The 20,690-nt window shown below is 38.9% G+C and overlaps 2 protein-coding genes across 4 annotated transcripts in view; one reads left to right on the top strand and one right to left on the bottom strand.

Moving 5' to 3' along the window:
• The window catches only part of slc36a1 (solute carrier family 36 member 1), a 45,215-nt gene extending 29,279 nt beyond the window's left edge, over positions 1 to 15,936 (bottom strand). For 2 of the 3 annotated variants that reach the window (XM_071506978.1, XM_071506981.1), the window contains exons 1-10: positions 15,773 to 15,936; positions 12,707 to 12,840; positions 9,397 to 9,511; positions 9,175 to 9,265; positions 8,377 to 8,465; positions 6,617 to 6,706; positions 5,681 to 5,765; positions 3,766 to 3,993; positions 1,950 to 2,048; positions 12 to 178 (exon numbers count right to left, since the gene is read on the bottom strand). In XM_071506978.1, coding sequence (XP_071363079.1) covers positions 12 to 178; positions 1,950 to 2,048; positions 3,766 to 3,993; positions 5,681 to 5,765; positions 6,617 to 6,706; positions 8,377 to 8,465; positions 9,175 to 9,265; positions 9,397 to 9,511; positions 12,707 to 12,743 — 1,001 coding nt within the window. In that variant the 5' untranslated portion in view covers positions 12,744 to 12,840; positions 15,773 to 15,936. The remainder of the gene's footprint in view (positions 1 to 11; positions 179 to 1,949; positions 2,049 to 3,765; positions 3,994 to 5,680; positions 5,766 to 6,616; positions 6,707 to 8,376; positions 8,466 to 9,174; positions 9,266 to 9,396; positions 9,512 to 12,706; positions 12,841 to 15,772) is intronic. The other variant, XM_071506980.1, reaches the window with a different exon arrangement.
• A 1,686-nt stretch (positions 15,937 to 17,622) lies between these two features.
• atox1 (antioxidant 1 copper chaperone) lies at positions 17,623 to 20,560 on the top strand. The gene is made up of 4 exons (XM_071506982.1): positions 17,623 to 17,765; positions 18,356 to 18,431; positions 19,086 to 19,239; positions 19,652 to 20,560. The coding sequence occupies exons 1-3, from the start codon at positions 17,760 to 17,762 to the stop codon at positions 19,208 to 19,210; spliced, it is 207 nt and encodes a 68-aa protein (XP_071363083.1). The 5' UTR covers positions 17,623 to 17,759; the 3' UTR covers positions 19,211 to 19,239; positions 19,652 to 20,560.
• Positions 20,561 to 20,690: the final 130 nt, after the last annotated feature.

The raw sequence follows: 20,690 nt of genomic DNA, 5'->3' as shown, positions 1-20,690 counted from the left end.
TGTTATCTTACCAGCAGTTTGGAAGGTTGAGAGTTATGCTCCCTCCTATGTGCTCTCCAAAGCACAGATATCCTATAGTGCCGAGGCTGATGTAGAGGCAGGTGACGATGCCCATCCCCAGATACAGAACCAGTGTGAAGCTCTGAGGCCTCTGCATCTTGTTCTCCAGGGGAAGAACCTGCCAACCCACAGAGACAAAGACACAAGCAGACCGTTAACAGGACGATGGGATGAAATGCTTCAATGACATTTGAACAACGTTAGAGGTAACAGTCCAAAGAAGTGAAACATGCCTTCTCGGTGTTTCTGTGAGTTTTTTCATTTTAAAATGCCACTTCCTCTCAGGCTGTGATGTCCTGATTTAGGTTGATGGACGTTATAATGAAAGCTGAATTTGTTGTGACATTTCAGCAAAGGACTGAGTCTCTTTTGCATTGCACTCAATATGTGCAAGTGCAAGAAAAGTGTTATTTTCACTCTCCAGCACACTGAATGGTATTAATTGAATAACAATGAAGAGTTTGCGTCTAGCTACAGCCTCTGCAGGGCTTTCTGCTCAGTGCATCTTAAATTGCGCAATGAAACAAAAGCAACATGTACCATTCAAATTTTAATTTATGTGAAGCCTGAGTACAGTTTCATGCATGCTAATGCCCACTTTGGACACACATGACTATTCATGCATTTCATTTGCTGCTCAGGCTCGTGCAAAATGTTTCTTGCAACAAAATGTCAACATGCTGCAGCTTAATAATTCCTTCACAATAACATGGCTGCTTCACATAATAGTCGAGGGGGTAAACCCCCATTTAGTAGTTGAACTTTACTCTCCTCTAAGGTCTGAATTTATTCGATACATCCAAGCTTCAAGTTCCACCCTGATGTGAGTGATCTGAACACGTGGATTCTTATATTAAGCAAAAACAACATGAATTAAACATGATCAAGCTACTATAAATTCATACTTTGATTTCAGATGACGTTCCACTCTTAACAGCCAAAAGAACCATGAGATATAATGTTGAATATCTGCAGGCGGTATAAACATGCCATCTGTACCTGAATATTTTATCTGGATTGGGACAAACACATTTTAATGCAGGTTGTAGACAGAGCGCATTGTGATTAGAATTGGGATCACAGCCTGGCTATGATTATTGTTAGATCCAGATTAGGTGTAGGTAACATCTCTACAGTTTGGCCTTCTCTTTTTTTTTTTTTGCAAAATTTGAAAAATTTGCTATACAAGTTTAAAAGTCACCTAACTGTGTGTCTTGCTGCTGTCTTAAGCTGCCTTGTAAAAAACTAACAATGATCTGTTCCTCTGTAACTCTGTAAAAGGAAGAAAAATAAGTAGAAACCACACAGGAACATCGCTTCTCTTAACTTCTCTTAAGAATGCTTTATGGCTTACTACCATCAATGATATATTGTGTTCAATCATTTTGACTGTAACTACTACATCTTTGCACTTATTACATAGATGTAATACTTAATACTTACAAGGGTTTGTACTGCACTGAAGCTTTACTGATCTCCTTCACTTTTAAGTTGGTTTGGATAAAAGCGTCTGCCAAATGAGTAAATTTAAGTGTGTGAAAGCTTTACAACTACCATTTTTCTCAGTGTTTAGACATCGAAATATATCAGTGTATTCACTGAAAAGACCCAGAGGGTTAACCTGGGAATCTCAATATTTTTTGTCAAGTACATCAACTCTTCCTACCTAATTTGTATATTAAAAATACAGTTATTATGGAAGTAATGAGAACAGTTATAATACCAGGTATAAATGCAAAGACCCCTGACCAGATGTCATAATCCAGGTAATGTATCCAGATACATATTTCATGTTACCAGCTGTAAATGGGTTTTAAGTGTATAAATGTTAATGTGTTTGACCCTTGATTTATTCAGCGTCATGCAGCTATCATCAGTTGGTTACGTACAACTCCTATCCCTTCAAAGGCAAAGATGGCCGTCCCAAAGAAGAGAGGGTAGTCTTTAGCTCTGCCCACTTTTGGTAGGTTGATGGGGTATTTGATGTTCTGGAGGGAAAACAGAGAAAACATGAAGTAAACATTAATATTCGGTAAAAATTATGTCATCTTATTTGATATTATAATCCAAGACTTTGTTGAATGCTCCATTCTGACTGGCTGGTTTGTTATTTCTCAATGACAGACAAGAGATCCTCCTGTGTATAGTAAGTAATCTCATTAAGTAGCAATGCCATTGTGCCAAGAGAACAACTCTGCTTGGTCCTGTTGGACTCATCTGTTGCCCTGTGCTTACAAAGTACATTAGCTTGTAACAGAAGCATTCACGACAATGAGGGTCTTTGATAAGTAATTGTGGAATATAAATATAGAATAATATAAATAATTGTGGAATGCTGCCTAGCAACAACACGTAACTCTTTTTCACAAACACTTTTAAGGCCCTTGGTTTTAACAGTTGTATTCGCTGTTGAACTAAGCTGAAACTAAATAATTAAAAGTGTAATCCTTAGTCTCTCTGTCGGTGGTCTTTGTACCCATATTATTTTTATATCAATGAATCTTGGGATACGATGGGAGAAAAGGGTCACAAAGGAAAAGAAGGCTGCATTTCTCGAGATTGGTCGCACCACTGTGAAGGATGCAGCCTCTGAATTGGGACACAGCTAATTTCTTTCCTATTATGGGAAAATGTCCTTGTGATTTCACTTTGTATGATTATATTTCACATTACTCTTAAAATAAAGATAAACAAAATGAGCCAAACCTTAAAATGTGAAGTCATTAAAAATGAAACTGAAGCAAGAATACAAGAGCCACATTAATGCTATTATGCATTCTGGGGTGAAATGCAGAGCTACAATAGGGATTCCACACTCTTTTTGAAATATTTGGAGCCTTTATGGTCTAGTTTTCCCAAAATTCTTTGCTGAGGTGATTCATCAGCCATAGAAACACCTTACGGGCCACGTGTATCTCTTAGTGCTGAATCTTTGTAAGGTTTCTGATGCAAGACATTGCTGTTTTTTTTAAAGGCAAGGTTGTTTCTCAGAGACTGTTATGTCTCTGTAATGTCTCTGCTTGATGAAAAACTCCACAGTGGGAAAACAGGTAATCTGGAGGCTCTGTCACTACCAGTTGTCCTGTTATCCATAACAACCCCAGAGAGCAATCAGCAGAGCAGAAACAGAGACAGGGCAGAACAAGCAGAAAAAAAGTTGAGAGTTAAAGGTGGGTAATTGAAAACCTTAAGGAAGAGATTGCATTAGTTTATTGTCTTTATCAGGTTTCTGTTGGAGAAACCTCAATTTTTCACTGGTAAATTTGTGTTTCTTAAGAGTATTGACATGTGAGCATGTGCATGACAGAGACACAGATCAGTGTAAAAAACAGATATCCAAGATTTAATATCTCGATACAGACCAACCCAAATATCATGATACAATATTATCATAATAATAACTATTTTATTATTATATTGTTGTATTTCATGTGTCAGGTATTTTTTATAATATGTAATTAGATTATTAGATTAGAAAGTCTTTCTTTTCACTGAGGACATATATTATTGTATTTTATTTTTCAGATATAAGCGATGCTGCCATTGAAATACAGTAGGCCAAGCAGTGAAAAGACGGTTGGACTTGCAGGGGCTCGGACTGGCAGCAGGGCAGAAAATATCGTATGTGGCGGGAAATATGGCAAAATTTGATATTATCAAATTTTATCGAGGTCCGTCATTCCTGCACTAGATTCAACCATTTACCGTGAGAGAGTAGACGTAGATGAGGACCAAGCTGGCAGTCATGACCAGGTTAGCCACCAGAGACAGAGGAGCCAGGAATTTCAGGTTGGGGGTGAAAACCAGCAGGATGACGGCGGGCAGGAAGCAGAGCATGTAGAGACGGGAGTTGAAGCTCGGCACCAGAACCTCTGTCTGGTTGGTGTGGTTCACGTGGCAGTTGAAAGTGGTGGCGTTGGCTGCTTCTACCACCTGGTGAAGGCAGAAAGGAGGAGAGGAGAACATTTCATCTTCTTTTTATTTCGTGTGTGCAGTCATCTCAAATTGTTGGCTACTGTCCAGATTTGTTCTGTTTTATTATCAGCTTGTCAATCATTTGTGTTTACTTATTTATGGCAATTATTTATCTGCGTATTTTTCTGTTTACAAAAATAAAATATGTATGTATGTTGGCAATCTTTTTTCTTTACTCTCCTTTCATTTGTTATTATTGTTTGTTTATCTGTGTAGATACTGCAGTTAGGAAGATAATGGGTGCTCAAAAGTAAAAAAAAGTGTTTATATCTCTACCATGATAGACTGCTTGATACAAAATTATTAAAAGAAACCCTCAATACTCAGTATTGGATTGCTTGATATAGTTTTGGGCCAGCTGAGGCAGGAGCACCACAGCAGACAGACGCCACCATCTAGTGGTAAGAAATTGTATTACACAAGTTAGTAAATGTCCATGCCCAATAAAAGTCTGTTCGGGGCTATACATATTATTTTACTAAAAGGCAGGTAAAAAAAAAAAATCACAGGTGTGAACAGTTAACTGAGAGCCATTCAACCAGTGTGACTTTCCACATCTTCAACCACAACAAGGGGTCAGTTGGTGGTAAAGAGGTCAGGGGTCAAAGGTCACAGCAATCATGGACAAGGCAAAAATTCCTGTGGCCCCCACAACAAACATAATGAGGATGATTGTGCGTGGTTGGACCAAAACATAGAAAAGAGAACTTGGTTGATAATGTTCTGATTTTCTAATCAGAATCAGAATCAGAATCAGAATCAGTTTTATTGCCAAGTATGTTTTCACATACAAGGAATTTTTTCTGGTGATTGGTGCAATTGAGGATCAGGGGGATCAGCAACAGATTAATCTTAATAATTAAGTGTGTTTAACTGGGTTTTGTTGTTTGAATATTTTGTTTTTTAGTCACATGCTTTTGCCCGGAGAATCTAAACTTGGCCACCTCAAATTTAAGACATGTCAAAGTTTTCTCATGTAGGAGAGATTCAGTTTGTTCATAAGTTCCTCCAAATCCCGTAAAGCTGAATATAATCTTTCTATTTCCACTACATGTACAAGAAACTCATTTGCAGCTTTACTAGTGCATGCTGGTACATTTACAACAATTGTTAGATGTGGTTTGGGGTTATTTTAATTTGTTCTGTTGACACTGCTGCATGTAAATCTTCCCCCTCTGGCGTTATGGAAATCACTGCTAGTGATCTATTTCTTTGTATCTAGTCTGGTATGTGTAAACTTTGAACGCACACTGAAAGACACTCGCTCGCTCAGCGAGCACATGTACATACATGGGCAACACTCTTGCATAACTTTGGAAACTGCCATACAAACTAAAATAACCTTCATGTGACCACGCTAACGGAGGCAAGGCTGCAAGACAACAATCAGAGTAAACAGACACTGGTTCACACACTGCGACTCAATCTCTCCATTTACTGGGTCATGTTAACACTACAGATTTACTGTGACCTGTGCAGGTGAAATACACAGTAAGCTGTATGTAATAATAACACAGCAAACAGTCGCACATGGAGCAACATGTTAACATGACACCAAGAAATCATGAAAGAGCCCACTGTGTAAATAAAGGTCTAGTTAATGGCTTTTAAGTCACATGAGGTGTGTATGTGTGTGCGATCTAACCTGCTTGACATTGTCACTGAGGAAGACAAAGTAGACGCAGCAGAAGCCCAGCTGGGTGATGATGAGAAACAAGTTCACCGTCCGTCTGAGCAACACAAAGAGTCACAGAGGAAGAAGACAAGAGGTCAGACAGAGGGTAAGAATCCTTATACAGTAAATACCGGGACGAGTACGTTCATGAACCAACACACCAATTAGGAAGACGGCTTTCTGAGGGGAAACACTGATATTTGCAGTATTTTGTGCTTTTAGTATATTGAGCGAGGGAATAGTTCCAAGTTTTGGGGAAGATGCTTTAATTAGTGAGCTTTAGCGGCTGGTAGGTGTATTTATTTTTACCACTCGACAGACGCAGGTTAGCTGCTTCCAGCCTTGGTACTAAGCTAATCTAACCTCTTGCTGGCAGTAGCTTCCTGTTTACTGCACAGAGAGTGGTATCAATCTCATTACCAAGATGTTGAATTATTCCTTTAATTTTGGTTATTTTCATGCCAAAGGTTTTTATTTATGCTTTATTTTACAAGCCTGTTTAATTCTGAAAAAAATCCATGCTATTATCTAACAATGTTCCTGATAATAAGCTTCTTGGTACCACTTAGAAAAACAGGAATTTCCTTGAAAGTGTTCTATTTCAACAACTCACTGTTGAGGTGGAGCTGAGACCACTGTGTTAACAACAGCGATTTAAAAACAAAAATAAGAAAAGTACATTCATTGAAAGTGTCCCAATTAAACAGTTTGAATTTCCCCTACAAGTACCATCAAATTACCTCCACCTTTCCAGGAAACATCTTAGAAATTCTAAGAAAATCTTTCAAAATATACAGACAAGGGAAATAAAGAGTTACTAACTTTTTCTTAACAAAATAAAGCATTGGGTATTTTCTCTCTAAGCATCTGTGATACAGTTGTAGGTTTTAAAAATATTTGTCTTACTTTCCCCATTGTGAATGTCTCCTCAGCCATGAAACGTTTTCCATCCCATACTGCACCGCTTCACCATAGGTCAGAGACGGCCTGTTCACCCTGGATGAGGAACACATCAACATCCTTTAACTGCCATTGTTTTCATCTGTTTGGATGCAATTACTGTACTGTTTAGTACTGTTTAGATATTAGATATATGTTCTTAATGTCTATTTATCCATGTTCACCATCATACTTTGCAGTCACAGACATTGAGGGTTGCTTAGTGCAACCACAAGAAGCCTTAAATGAAAATGCAAGTTGTAGAAAAACCCTCTGCAGTGAAGATCAGATATGCATGACATTACATAACAATGCACAGTTAAGTGTAAAATGACTCATTACAGCTACTAAGAATAACAGACATATTTTTGGGAAGAAAGATTAAAACAGCTGATAAAGTGTAGAGGTGGAAAAAAGTGTTTTCATCCATACGTGGGCATATAACTGTGTATATGTAGTTATAGCGTTTACTAAATGTGACCTGTGGCTCCTGCATGTGAACAAGGGAAAAGGAGGAAGTGATGATTCTGACTCTGCAGTAAAGGGACCTCAGAAAAAGGAAGAGCTGCATTTTCCCATGAGCATTTCTCGTCTGCATTTCATTAATTAATTCATTAATGGGTGAATTTTCTGTGTGGAAGATATTTCTGACTGAGGCTCGTTGTAGAAGCTGTTCATTCATGCTCTCGATCTGCTTAATCCTCTTTAGCGTGGCAGGACGGGCCTGCCGTATATCCCCGTCTTAACTGGGCAAAGGTCGGGAGACACCGTGGAAGGGCAAGTTCACTGTCACAGGCAGCATCAACTGCAACACACACTAATGGGATCCTGATAACGGGTGTGTTAATCACCTCAGTTGTAATTCTGTATACTGGATCATACATCTTTTATGGTCTCAGTGGTTCAATTATAATCAAATGGTTTGAAATTGGACAGCTGATAACATTTACTGCAGCACCACTTCTGCTTGGTGGAGCTGATGACAGATCCCAGTTACATTAGGTCGTGTTTGTGGAGCGGATGACAGCGTCAGTGGGTGAAATGCAGAACTGCCCATATGCCACTGATTACACAGTAGAAAAAGGTGGAGACACACTAAAACGGGGTGTAACTGGTCAGCCAGTGGCAACAAAAAAAGTCACTGTTGGCACAGTGGACTGCTGTGTAAACAAATGACAACGAAGGCAGAGCAGAAGTAGTGGTTTCACAGCACATACAGAGTTGGATTATTTTGCAGAAACAAGCCACAGTGGACCTGCAGTGTGCAACTGGAGGTAGCGACAAAAAATTATCATGGGGCTGTGTTTTGGAAACAAACAATTTCAGTCGCATCTACAGGGAAAGACAAACTAATAGACCCTCATGGAAAAGGACTTTAAATTGAACCTAATTTATCTCGACTTGACTTATCTCTGTGTAGCTTGGTAAAAAAAAAAATCCTATATTTCCCAAAAACAAACCTGTTGCCCTCAGAGAAGAGAAATTAACTTTTTCATTAAGAGGTGGGTTTAGAGTTAGTGTTCTGACAGTATACAGAGGTTTTTCTGCTTTGTTTATCCAGTGGTGACTAAAAAGGTTCCTCATTAGAATTTCCAAGTAATATACTACTTTCATGATACATACAGATACACACGATCGACCTTTCAGAGAGCTGAAATCTTTTCTGTTATTTAACATGACAGAAATGGGTTTTCAAGTCTTAAGACTCTCTGAGGTGTGTTACTTACTTTGCACTGAGGTGGTGGGAACATTTGACCAGCAGCCTCATACAGTGGACTGCGATGATACCCATACACAGCAGACTGACTGGGCCGAGCTAGACAGAGAAACAGAGAGAGACAGACAACGTTACAACCTAACACTGAAACATGCTGAGGTTGTCCTGTGAGCTGAAATGAAGGGTGTCAAGTGTCATTATGTGTCCAAATAAGTACATTAATTAAAGGTTCACTAATATGGCCTAAGAGGCTGCTGTCTAGAGCTGCAGCAGCTAATGGACTAGAACTTGCTGAATTTCTTGGCCTTACATTTTGATAAATTGAAAGTTATGGGGTTTTGGACTATTCTACTATATTGTGATGGTGATTTTCCATGATTTCTAATGGTTTACAGACCAAATGATTCATTGATTCATTGTGAAAATAATTGGTAGATTAATCAATAACTGTAAATAATTGTTAACTGCAGCACTGCTGCTGTTTATATTCAATATCTTGTCTCAGCCCGTGGTGAACAAATTCTTTACGTTACAGGGAAATTGACTATTCTAAAGGGAAGGAGGTGTGAAGATGTTGTCTTAAACACTTGTTCCATGAACATGTTACTGACAACTTAACATGTGTTGTTGAGACATATTCATTCATGAATACAACTCATTTTTCTTGATAATACTCCCTCACTGGATATATTCCGCATCAAATTCAAACTTCAGTACAAGCCTGACTTTGTCTGTATTGACTGTCTGAATGGTGACCAGACCTGCTCTGTGACCTGCTGTGATTAGCTGATAAACTCTGCGTACTTACCACCAGACCTGCATTCTTGACAGCCAGAGGCAGACCCAGCAGCCCCGTACCAATGTTCCCCTTCAACAGGTGGATAAGAGTCTGACAAAAACTGGAGGAGGAAAAAAACAGTCACACCTGCCATCACAGCCAGACAAACCTCACTTTATTACGTTCTCACTGTTGGACACTGGTGTTACTGACTGTTGGTGGTTAACCGCACATTAGATTTATAACACTTACGAAGTTCCCGTTTGCCCTCCAATCCTCTCATAGTTACGCTGGGGTCTGGATGGTCCAGGAGGAGAGGGACACAGAGCGTCCATTTCTGATGGATTCTGGTCAGAAAACAAAGAACCTACAACAAGGAGAAGAAAGACAGAAAATGCCACTGATTAGATACTATACACACACCTGACAAAGGTAATGGATTATCCTAAAACCTCTGCATTTGATAGGCTTGGTGTGGTTACAGCAGACTAAATTAGTAATATGGAAAACAACATGAGCCTTTGCCACTTTCTGATTTAAAAAAGCCCTTTTCAGTTCACATGTTTTTCTCCACTCCTGTCTGCATTCGACTATTTCCTCCATTTATTTCAGAACGGGGCAAACAGTAATTTAGAAATACTGCAGCAAAACCAAGTTACACTACATGAACTACACTGCTAAGTTTGAAGGTTAGACAGCTAATTACCTGTTCAGCTGCGGCACATTAAACATCAAGTAAACGTTCCTGCAAATGTCACTTGGGTGCAGTTTGACAGAGTGTTTGGCACATGAAGTATAGCGACAGTTTTGTTTACTTTGTCTCCCTCCACATCCTTGTTCCTATGGCAAAGCATAGCAAGCCGTTGCCTGTTTACACATCTGACACACATCCCTTGAGTACTGCCCAGTTACTTGGTCAAGTGCTGCTGAGAAACATCTAAAAAATACTTGGAACACAGCAGCCAGATCACCATTGTTCTTTTCATGCTGTATGTGTAAGATGCATAAATAACTATCATGGCTGACGGAGGAGGAAAAATTTAAATCTGGTCCTCCGTTATTCACACGAAATGTTCTGTGGAATAATACACAACACTTTTTTGTGGAAAACATAGTAAATACAGGTTCTTGCTGTGGGTGTGGTCATCTGTGGGTGCCGAGTCCATGAACAAATTGTATGATGAGAACTGTCCTTTGCAGGACTGCACTGCTTGGAATCTGCTCCCGTCTACATTAGACAGACTTCAAAAGGTTACCAAAACTAAATTTGATGAATCTGATTTAGATGTTTTCATTTTCTTTTTGTTATTGTGTGTTTGTGACTATCTTGTTTTTGTTTTCATTGTAAGTTACTACTGTTTTATATGTTATTCAAATTATTTTCTGCGTTTTGGTTTGTTTTGTTTTTTTCTGCTTTATTGATATAGTTAATTTTAATACTTCTTTCTTTTATTTGTTGTTTTTGTGTGTGGACCCCAGAAAGACTAGCAACCACTGTGTGGAAACTAATGGGGATCAAAATAAAGAAAGAAAGAAATGAAGAAACAACAGATCCACAGCAACATTATTATTCTTTTGGAGTCATGTTTGTGTCCTCTTAATGAATCTAAATCCAATATTCATTCCCCTTTAAGCAAACATCTTTCTCTTTAGCTGCTACATGCTGTGATGAGGAGCTGGGCTGGGAGACCACAGTGGGTCTAGAGCCTTTTTTTTCTCAGAAAACAAACAGCAGATGATATAAAGCTCCACAGACTTAAGGAAAACTTGAGAGATAAGCTGCAGTTAAATTTTTTAATTGGGCTCTTTCCACAGACACAGGAACACTTCGATGGTATTAAAATCACTCTGCACCAGGCTCACGGCACGTGAGCAATTCTCATGACTTTTAAAGTCACAGTGTCCTAATTTGATGGAGATATTTCTACAAAGTTCTCCTGTGAACCAGCTGACTATAATCAACACATGACAACAATCAGCAGTGAAATATCTTCTCTTGTGACTTTTATTACCCTTTTAAGCAGAGAAGCACTGTCGGGCAATATTCTCAGTGTTGGAGGGGTGAAGAGCGTAATATTCATTTTTGCATCAGCAGGCAGAATGTCTTCTCCCAGTGTGAAAACCAATACTAAAGTGAAACTGAAAACATCTTTAAAAGCCACAGCTTCATGCTCCAAAACCTCTCAGCTAGACATCTGTTTCACTTAACAACGGCCTTGATGCCACCTGATACTACCCGACAAATACTGATGATGGTCATGTTTTTTAAGCATTTAAGTCCAACTGAAATAACACTGAGTTCTCTGTCTGCTACAGGATCCATACTGTATTTGCTGTAATTCACCAGTCCTGTGTTTCTCTTTGAGAAAAAAAAATCTGAAACCATAAGGGAGATATTTCTATTTTATATTCTGCGGTTTCCTGATGGCGCCCTCTTCTTTTGCATTAATGCAAATCATTCTGGTATCTGTCTACATAGATGGAGACCTTATTTCAATACAGCCAATCAACTCTTGCATATAGCAGTAATGTCACCGTTTCTATAATCTGAAGAGCAGACGGTCGCACTGAACCAAGCAGCTCAAACACAAAGCCACAGACTCCAAACAACCCGCTTTTCCTGATAAAGTCTCCTTCATAGCTAAAAAACTAAAACACATGCCCTGTCCTGCACTTTAGCTTGATGAGTGCACTGCTAAGATCAGTTCACATGGTAGATAGCTAAGCAGCTGCATCACATTAAATCGCATTTAAACATACCTGCAAATGTCACCTGGGTCTGGTTAGTTGCTGCTGCACTCCTCACTCCCCAGTACCACAAGCAACACACTATTTGCACATGCCACGTAGCTACAGCGCAGGTTTGTTTATGTCTTCTTCCGCACTGGCACTTTGCTAACCTACTAGCTGCTGTCAATCAAACAGCAGCTGGCCTGCATATAAATAAACACACTGACATTATTTTAGACTGCAAAAACTGATAACTGGACTTTAAGGTTTACTTTAGTTCAGTAGAGCTTGTCCTTAAATGTCCTTTAATGGGCAAAAGATGGAGGGAAAAAAAGGGTCAAATGGTTGCTTCAGTGTATTCCATAACCATGCACAAAACATAAATACAACACATAAAAATTGTTATTAGAAAGAAAAGTGTAAATATAATATTCACATAATTCAAGATGAATCAGAGACCCTTTAAAGTCGTTCTGCACATCATAAAAAACAGCCACTTTATGTTCTTTTAAAGACTAGATCACCACATAGTGAACATCTACTTTGTTAGTGGGACCTCCTGCCAAACAAGGCACCAGAGGGTGTCATCTTAGATGATTCAGTGTCTACCTGCAAGGCTTGGGTGATATCCAAAATTAATAATCTCAATTGCGGCCAGCCTGAATATCGGCCCAAGACTACTGCCTGTCAACTGGGATTACACATAACCGCTCTGCATCCATCGATCTGCATTGTACTACATCTACACTATTATTCCCACAGCCTTTCACTTTTTAAGATTGTGACAACAACTGAATGTAATCAGCAAAAACAGTGCACTTGATTTTAATACCTTCACCTCGGATGTCTACATCACTTGAAGCCATCATGTTGGGTCGGGTGGTTTTGTGGAGGGATGGGTGTTCCCTCTCCCAGCCTTGTATATCCTAATGCTGGGAGATCAGAGAGACCAGCATTGACAGCTTCCTACAACAGAAGAGACAAAATAATTCAGTTAAATCTGGCAGCAGCAGCAGCAGGGAAACGAGATCACGGCCTTCACAATAAGAGCAAGCCATAGTGATCTTTAAATGACATCTTGCCCCTTTAATTCATGACATGTATTTTTGTACTGCAATATTGATACGATATTGCAAAATATCATATCAATATTGATAATATGATGTGATAATATGATGTGATGAACTTGCTGAGAATAAACAAAAAAAACAAAAACATCACTTCAGGAACAGGCAAATTCAATACCTGGCAAATCTTCACATTATTTAAAAATCACATAAAAACAATCCAACATTGTCATAGAGTAGTCCTGTTCCTGTATTTATAACTTTCCACAGTGAACTAATATAACCAGTCATAATGAAGTGATTAATACTACAGAGTAAATGGTTTGGCAAAGAAAGTTGACAAATTTAACTCTGTCACTATCACAATATCAATATAACATATAAGAAAGTTCTGCTTGTTTGTGCGTTGATGTGTGTTAATTCTGTCTGTTTTGTTACATATTCATGCTCTGAAAAGAGAATTTAAAAAGCTATGACAGCAGAAATTAACCTTTGACACCATGTTTCCAACGAAATGTTCTGTCAACTTAAAGGTTAAACATACAATTGCTGAATGTATAAAAAGTAAGCTTATTGTATCTATATTTACAGTTTTTAAGGATTAAATCAAGACGTGAAAAAAAATCTCTGATTTGAATGATAATAAATTTGTGTCTGATAAGGTTTTTCCACAATTAAAGTTGTATCATCCATTTCAAAATTCTTAAAATTGCATCTACTCCCTCTTACTCATTGGATGTACAAATATTTTTAATAAAAAAAAATTTAAAAAAAAGATGTGACGGAAAAGTCTATTCTACGTGTGTGTGTTCACCATTTTGCATAGTGAGGCTCAAATATCCAAGTAAAGTAACATTAAACAAAACACATTTTTGAGTGCTGATCAAACGCCCTCTGATACATATTGTCATTCTGTGATTATGAGATAAACTTTATTGCTAGAGAAAATTATTATATCAATATTGGTCTATCAACAGAAAATTAATCTGGAACTATTTTGATGATCAAATAACCTGCAGTTTCTCTGATGTAATAATTTGCTATTGCTCTATTTGTCAGTCGGTCAAAATAAGCTATTTGATTACATCACATTGGACTCTGTGAAATTATAATCGGCATCCTTCGCTTTTTTCCTACATTTGAAAGACAATATAATTATTTGAGTAAATAATAAGAAGATTCATTGATACAGAAAAGGACTGGCAGTTTCAGCCTCAGTCAACTCTTACAGCTTGAAATCAGATCTGTTCAAAATATTCTCTGCTGTTTCTCTACAACATTGTCTGCTCAAAGCTTTGGACTGACACGCCAGTGTGTTGGACAGTTCTTGAGCAAGGCACTTAACCCCAACCCACTTCAGTCATGATGTTATGTAAGAGCAGTATAAGGGCTGTCAGTTCAAACAGGGCATGTGAGAACATCGTTACGACCTGCTGTGTGTTGCTGCTGTTTCTAATCACAGACGGATTTGTACAAAGACTTTGCTGTCCACCCGCTGATTCGATGCTTTTAAGGCGACAGAGAAAGTTTGGACTGTGCAGAAATTTTAAGGAACCAAAATGGTTCGGTTTGCTTTTCAGAAGTCTCAGATCGAATGGGCCCACTTCCTTAATCTTCATGTCACAGCATAAGGAGTTCAGAACACCATGTGAAACTGGATATCTGTTTTTAAAGGAAAAATCACACCTTGGACTTCTATCCAAATAAATCCAAATAAGTGCAAAACAAATATATGCTTTTAAAGCCATCATAGAATTCCCCCTTCAGGTATTTATCCTGCATCTATCTCACATTAACACTGTAAAGCACTGATTCTTGAATGTAAAACTAAATAGGGATATATTAAAGAACCATTGTCCACACAGAGTGAAACTTTGTGTCTCCTGGCAGTTCCTTCTTGGGATTAGACGTTGTTCAGCAGTGGTTTGGTGAGCATGCAGAAAAGACTTGTGATTTCCACAACTACAGTGTAAATGTGTGCTCTGTCAATTATGAGCTACTCAGCCATTCCCTTAATGTGCCATGACATGAGAGAACTAAACCAAGCACCATAGAAATGCAAATAGCATGGTGTGGAATTTCTGAATAACATGAATAATACTGTCACTTTAAAAGTGACAAAAGGAGACATGGAGACCTTCCAGGTCAGGCAACAAAAAATAGTGACCTTTACCTTCAGAGCTCTGAAAGTCAGCATTAAAGCTGATACTGGGTACAGTGTCCAGCGTTTAATCAGGGCGCGGCCAAACTAAGTCAGCTGTTTGTTCATCTTCATTTGTTCTGTAATGTTTTCAAATGCTTGGTGTTGTCCTTTCATGACAGAACACAAATACACACTGAGGACCGACCAGATCGACCCGATAATCCCATTATTTTTAAACTAATCTTTGGCCAAGAGACGTGTGAGTGTCTCTGTCGCCTCAATGGACGCGGTGATGAGGCAATCAACCGGGACAAACATCACTGATGGGATCTGGCCAGGAAACTACACCATCAGACGAGCTTATGATTAATTGTACTGTGTTAAGAAAGCAGATAAATAGAGCCGTGCACGAACGGTTTAGTTGCCGTTTGCTTCCGAGAAAGACACGCACAGAGAAGGGACTGAAATAGAAAGAAAGGAAGACGGCGGCTAAAATGGGAACAGCTATACACTGGTAATAGCCTGTTACCTGTTTGTAACGCTTCGGCTCGACGAGAACATTAAAGCTAGCTCGCCCTCCGTCATGTTTGATAAAAACAAGGGTTAGCCAACGTTAGCTGTATGCCCCGATGCCATATTTGTGTCCGTAAACACCCACCAACACGGCTCTCCACGTACACCAACTTACCTCGGAGCAACCTTGTCCTCCCTTCCCGGTCCTGGCTGGCTCGACCAGAGGCTAACTTCGCCGCAGACCTCTAATTTTCATATCGTAAACATGTCTGGTGATTGAACGCAGCGCGACTGTGACACTGCACCGATTGAACAGTTGGTGGTTGCTCGGCTCTCAGCGTCAGGGAGCCAGCGGGGTGGTCACATGACCCGGCCGGGCGAGGACGTAGTGCAGTCGTGGTCATACAGGCTCGAGGGCGGCGGTGGAGGTGTTTCCACGTACTGTTGCCATGGGGACGGACTGCAGTAGACAAAGCTAGCGTTAGCATGTTTAAAAGCTCATATTTAGGGTACGGTCTGTGGGATGAAGCCGACATGTCTCAGCTCTACTTCCTCTATTAAACCCCCTTACTCTTGTCGGGAAGATTGAATTAAATTCTGGCATGGTCCTATTACATATTGAGATTTATGAGATCCACTGCTCATTGCGGAACTGGATTTGCCTTTATCACTTGGATCAGTCATGAGACCACTCTGGACAACTCTGTTCACTAACAGGTTTTTATCACCCTTATTAACATGGCTGGATATACCTCCAAATGGGCCCTGGGGGGCAAATATTTGTTGTTGGACCCCTGGGGGTAGGATGGAGGACTCAGCGTAGTTGATATTGTACTTCACTAATGCAAATGTGCAGCACATTTGTGATTAATCAAATGACATAAAGGCAAATTATGTGGAGTAAACCCAGAGCTCTATAAGAATTCAGAAATGCAGAGGTAGGAAAAAAAAAAAGGAAAACGATGTTTGCCTTATACAAGTCCACCTAAAGCCAAAGAAGTGAGCTTTAAAATATTGAATAACATCCACCCATCTATTGATTTCTTGCATATAATCAAAATATCATCTCCAGTAGATTCTGTCAAGACTGTCGAACATATTTTCTTCCAGTCTGAATGCAGGACTGCATGAATCTTTATATATATAAGGAAAAAACTGGACTTTATGGTAAATAATTAGATTTTGTTGGCTAAACAGTTTACTCATAAATGTAAGTATTATTTAAAGGGTTTAACCCTGAAAGAACAATTGTAAGAAATAATAAAAAGAAACAAAATGTACTTGCAAAATATCTCTAATGTATAGGACAGAGAAACTCTATTCTTTGTCCTGTTTATGTTGGTTGAATACGACACTCACTCGTCTTTTCCGCTACTGATCGGACTTTTATTTTGGAAAGAATGTAATAGAAGCGTTAGTTTGGGAAACTACACTGAGGCTACGTTTTGAAGTTCACTGCGCAGTTTGTTTTTCATTTATTCTCTCCTCATCTCATATAAGTTGCTCAAAAACCAAGTGCAAAGAAACCTAAGGTTTTAGAAATCAGCAGAAAGCGAAACAAAATGAGAAACACCCATGCAAGATGAGCATTTTCTGTATGTCAAGGTAGCTAAAATAACAGTGGAAGTGAAACACTTTTTTTTCTCTAAAACTTTATTCAAAAAGTAGACAAAACATGGAGTGTGGTGAGCCAGTACCTCAGGGGATAATAAACAAAAGATGGTGAAGCCAATAAAACGGACACCACAATTTTCCTAACTTTACATAATGACAGATTTCTTTAAATAATGAATGACTCCTGTTCCTTCAAACAAAACTGAATAGCAAATCCTGTATATTTTACAGGCCTTTTTGTTTACAGTCAAAAATAACATGCAGGCACAAGTTTATTCTTTATATATAAATATACACTTTAAAAATGTTTATACCCGATTCAAAAACAATGCAAAATAAAAAAAATATGTGAATCTATCAAGAATGCATCTCTCTTAATTTGTCACACCGGAAATCGTGCTGGTGATGAAAGTTACCTTGACGCGAACCGGTTAAACCGGCAGTGAACGTTTCTGGAGGTTTTCGCAGTATTTGCAGCAGTTGCAAGACAGCCAGAGGCGAAAGTCCACAGCTGAGCCGACAGCAGTTTGAGACACATCACTTTAAACATGACCGTGAGTTGTTGCGATCCTTATTTTGTTTGTTATGGAGTTTAGCTTGAAGTAAGATAGCATTTCCTCTACGGAATGCTAAGTAGCCTGCAAGCTAGCTGTCAAAACTGCTTTAGCTCATTTATAAGTTACGGATCGCGTCTATTGATCCAAACCACGGTTTGTTCGAGGCCAAAACTTTAGTAAGCTACAGCGTGAATTCAACAGCACATTGCGTTAGCATCATTAACTCACAGTACACAAGTTTAGTTTACTGTTGAGGTATTGTAGTTTGTGCACTGCAGTAATTAATCGACCAATCTTTTAGCTCTAAAACAGAATATGTCACACACCAGCATGATCGATAGTTGATTGACTGAATAATTATTGGCAGCTATTTTGATCATAGTCGTTTTAGTCAGTTTCAGTTTTTGTAACTTTAATTGGAGCAAAACAATGTTGTATGATAAATCGTTAAACAAAACAAATATCAGCAGATTAACTGTTGTTGATTATAGGATTGATGATTATAGTGATACTGAATCTCATGACAGAGATGATAAAACTAATCACACAGAGAGATGAACGGAAATGCTTGAATCTGTCTCTACCAGAAGCACGAGTTTGAGGTGGCGATGACCTGTGAGGGATGCTCAGGAGCTGTTACCAGAGTCCTCAACAAACTGGGAGGTAAGGCTCTTCTTCCCCTTCAGACTATATGATCTGAAAATCTTTTGCAACTTATTTGACACCTCTCTGCATTGCCATTGTTAAATAATATGAAAAGTTCAATTAATTTATAGCATCAACTTAAAAGAGCCCACACAGCTCTCTCCTCTGTGCTCTCATAGAATTCAGTAAGAGTTAAAGTGCAGTTACATTTTTTAAAGGCACCTTGCATCACACCAACCTCATGACTTCTTGGCTCTGAATGTTGAGTCAGCCAATGAGTCGCCTGATGCAGTGGTACTGTTTAAACTTATATTTGCCTCAGTCATTAAAATGCTGTGTGCCAAAGTGACACTACGTACCAGTCCCAGTCCCACACTAGAAATCTGTTTTGTTAAAACCACACCTCACAGGGTGATATTTTCCTTCAAATCCTCTTAGACTGTTAGATCTCACAAATCCATGACGTTAGAGTGGTGAAAAGATTTACTTTGTCGGAGTGCTGCTGCATTTTTAACATATAACCAACATCAGAATTTAAGTGGCTTATGGTGAATCTTTTCTTTATACAGTTCAGTGCATGTAAGTGCAGTCATGCAAGGGTCTGAGGGGTATCCATGGTGCTTTTGGTTCCTGGAGTTAAACAGAGTGCCTCTTTGTTTTCTCTGCTGTTAGATGTGAAGTTTGAGATCGACCTGCCTAAGAAACTGGTTTGGATTGAGTCTGACAAAGACGTGGAGGTTCTCACGGAGACACTGAAGAAGTGCGGGAAGGAGGTCAAGTACAACGGCACTAAATGAAGGAGTCTGCTTCTGCTCATGTAGAACAGGTGACATGATGGAGTAAAAGTGTTGAAGTCAATTTTTTTCCCTGCCAGCTGAGCTCATAGATTTATATTTCTTTTCCCACAGGTTTATGTTCATGACACCATAAACTAACTGTAAATCTGTAGACTTTTCTGACCCCCAGAAATTATGGAGAATTGTAAGTTGTAATTATTAATTTTATTTTAATTATTGTGTTTTAGAAACACTAATGTCCGAATAAGGTGAACATAAACAAAAAAAAAAAAAACGAACATCATTGATCTCTCTCTTCAATGATAAATTTAATCACAATTCACATAGAACATATTTGTCCTTCATGTCACAACTACTTTCAGTATCAGTTCATCTGATATGGATTTCTAAATGTAATGCTATCAGTTGACTTATTTTCTTCCATCTGTGTGTTTTCTTTAGGAAATGATTGCTGCTGGTGCAAGGTGAACATTTATACTGGAATTCAAGTTCTTTGCCTGTCAGGAAGAGTCTGATGCCACCCCCCCACACCCCCACCCCACCCCACCACACAACCCCCCACACTCCCCCACACCCCCTACCCTGTGCCAACCCTCCTGCAGCTTACACGCACAAAAATCCCCTTGGATGCGGATCTTCTTTCAGTGTTTTGATTTACAAGGCCAGAGCTGCTGAATGCATTTGGGGAATCATAACAAAAACCAAAATTCATGATGCTACGCCAGTTTGTTTGTGTTCCACGTCGTTTCTTCTTCAACACAGTGGCCTGGCCTAAATAATCTCTACAAGTATTCTTCCAACATACCTCTGGCTGTAATCAAAGCCGTCCTGCTTCTCGTCCTGTATAGTATGAAAGTTATGTTCGTACCCGTCTGTCCTGCTTGTATAAGAGTTCACTCAAAAACAGAAAAAAAACAAGGCACTAACAAACTTCCTTTGACAAATTTGAAGTACATTCCCTGAATTGTAAAAAATATGGCAAACTGTAGACAATATTTGTCCAAAGGTTCACACAGTATTGTTTTTGTTGGAATTTAAACTTTTCCTTAGAAGCCACATGTATGTAGATGTTTGTAGATCTGCACCAAGGAGGAAATCAGTCTCTTCCCTTCTTGACCCTCTGCTGGACTTAAATTTGTAAAACTGCTTCCTCTTTGCTTTGTCACAGTTTACACTACAATGATTGACTAACACCACAAGTGAAGTAAATCATGTTCATTGAGATTTTAATTCTCTCTGTTGTTCTTTTACTTTGAGAAAAAGACAACCATCTTCTCCTGGGCTTTTTGTAACCGTCCATCTTTCTATATATTGTGTGCAAACGGGAAATAAAATGAAATCAGTTCTGTGTCATTTTGTCACAGTTTGCTGTTTTATTCCTTTACACAGATCACTTAATGGAGAGGAATACTGAAACTAAGAATGGTTTAAGAACAGTGTTTCATCATGGCAAAAACATTGGTCTCGTCTGTGCACTGGA

This window comes from Trachinotus anak, unplaced genomic scaffold, assembly GCF_046630095.1.
Source record: "Trachinotus anak isolate AG129_WGS33_773 ecotype Australia unplaced genomic scaffold, CSIRO_AGI_Tana_v1 ptg000021l, whole genome shotgun sequence".
Classification (NCBI taxonomy): Eukaryota; Metazoa; Chordata; class Actinopteri; order Carangiformes; family Carangidae; genus Trachinotus; species Trachinotus anak.
This window is presented reverse-complemented; position numbering and strand designations above follow the sequence as displayed.

Excerpts from the sequence above, each read along its gene's own strand:
- atox1 (XM_071506982.1), top strand. Across the intron at positions 18,432-19,085 it reads AGTCCTCAACAAACTGGGAG|ATGTGAAGTTTGAGATCGAC; the intron begins GTAAGGCTCTTC and ends CTCTGCTGTTAG.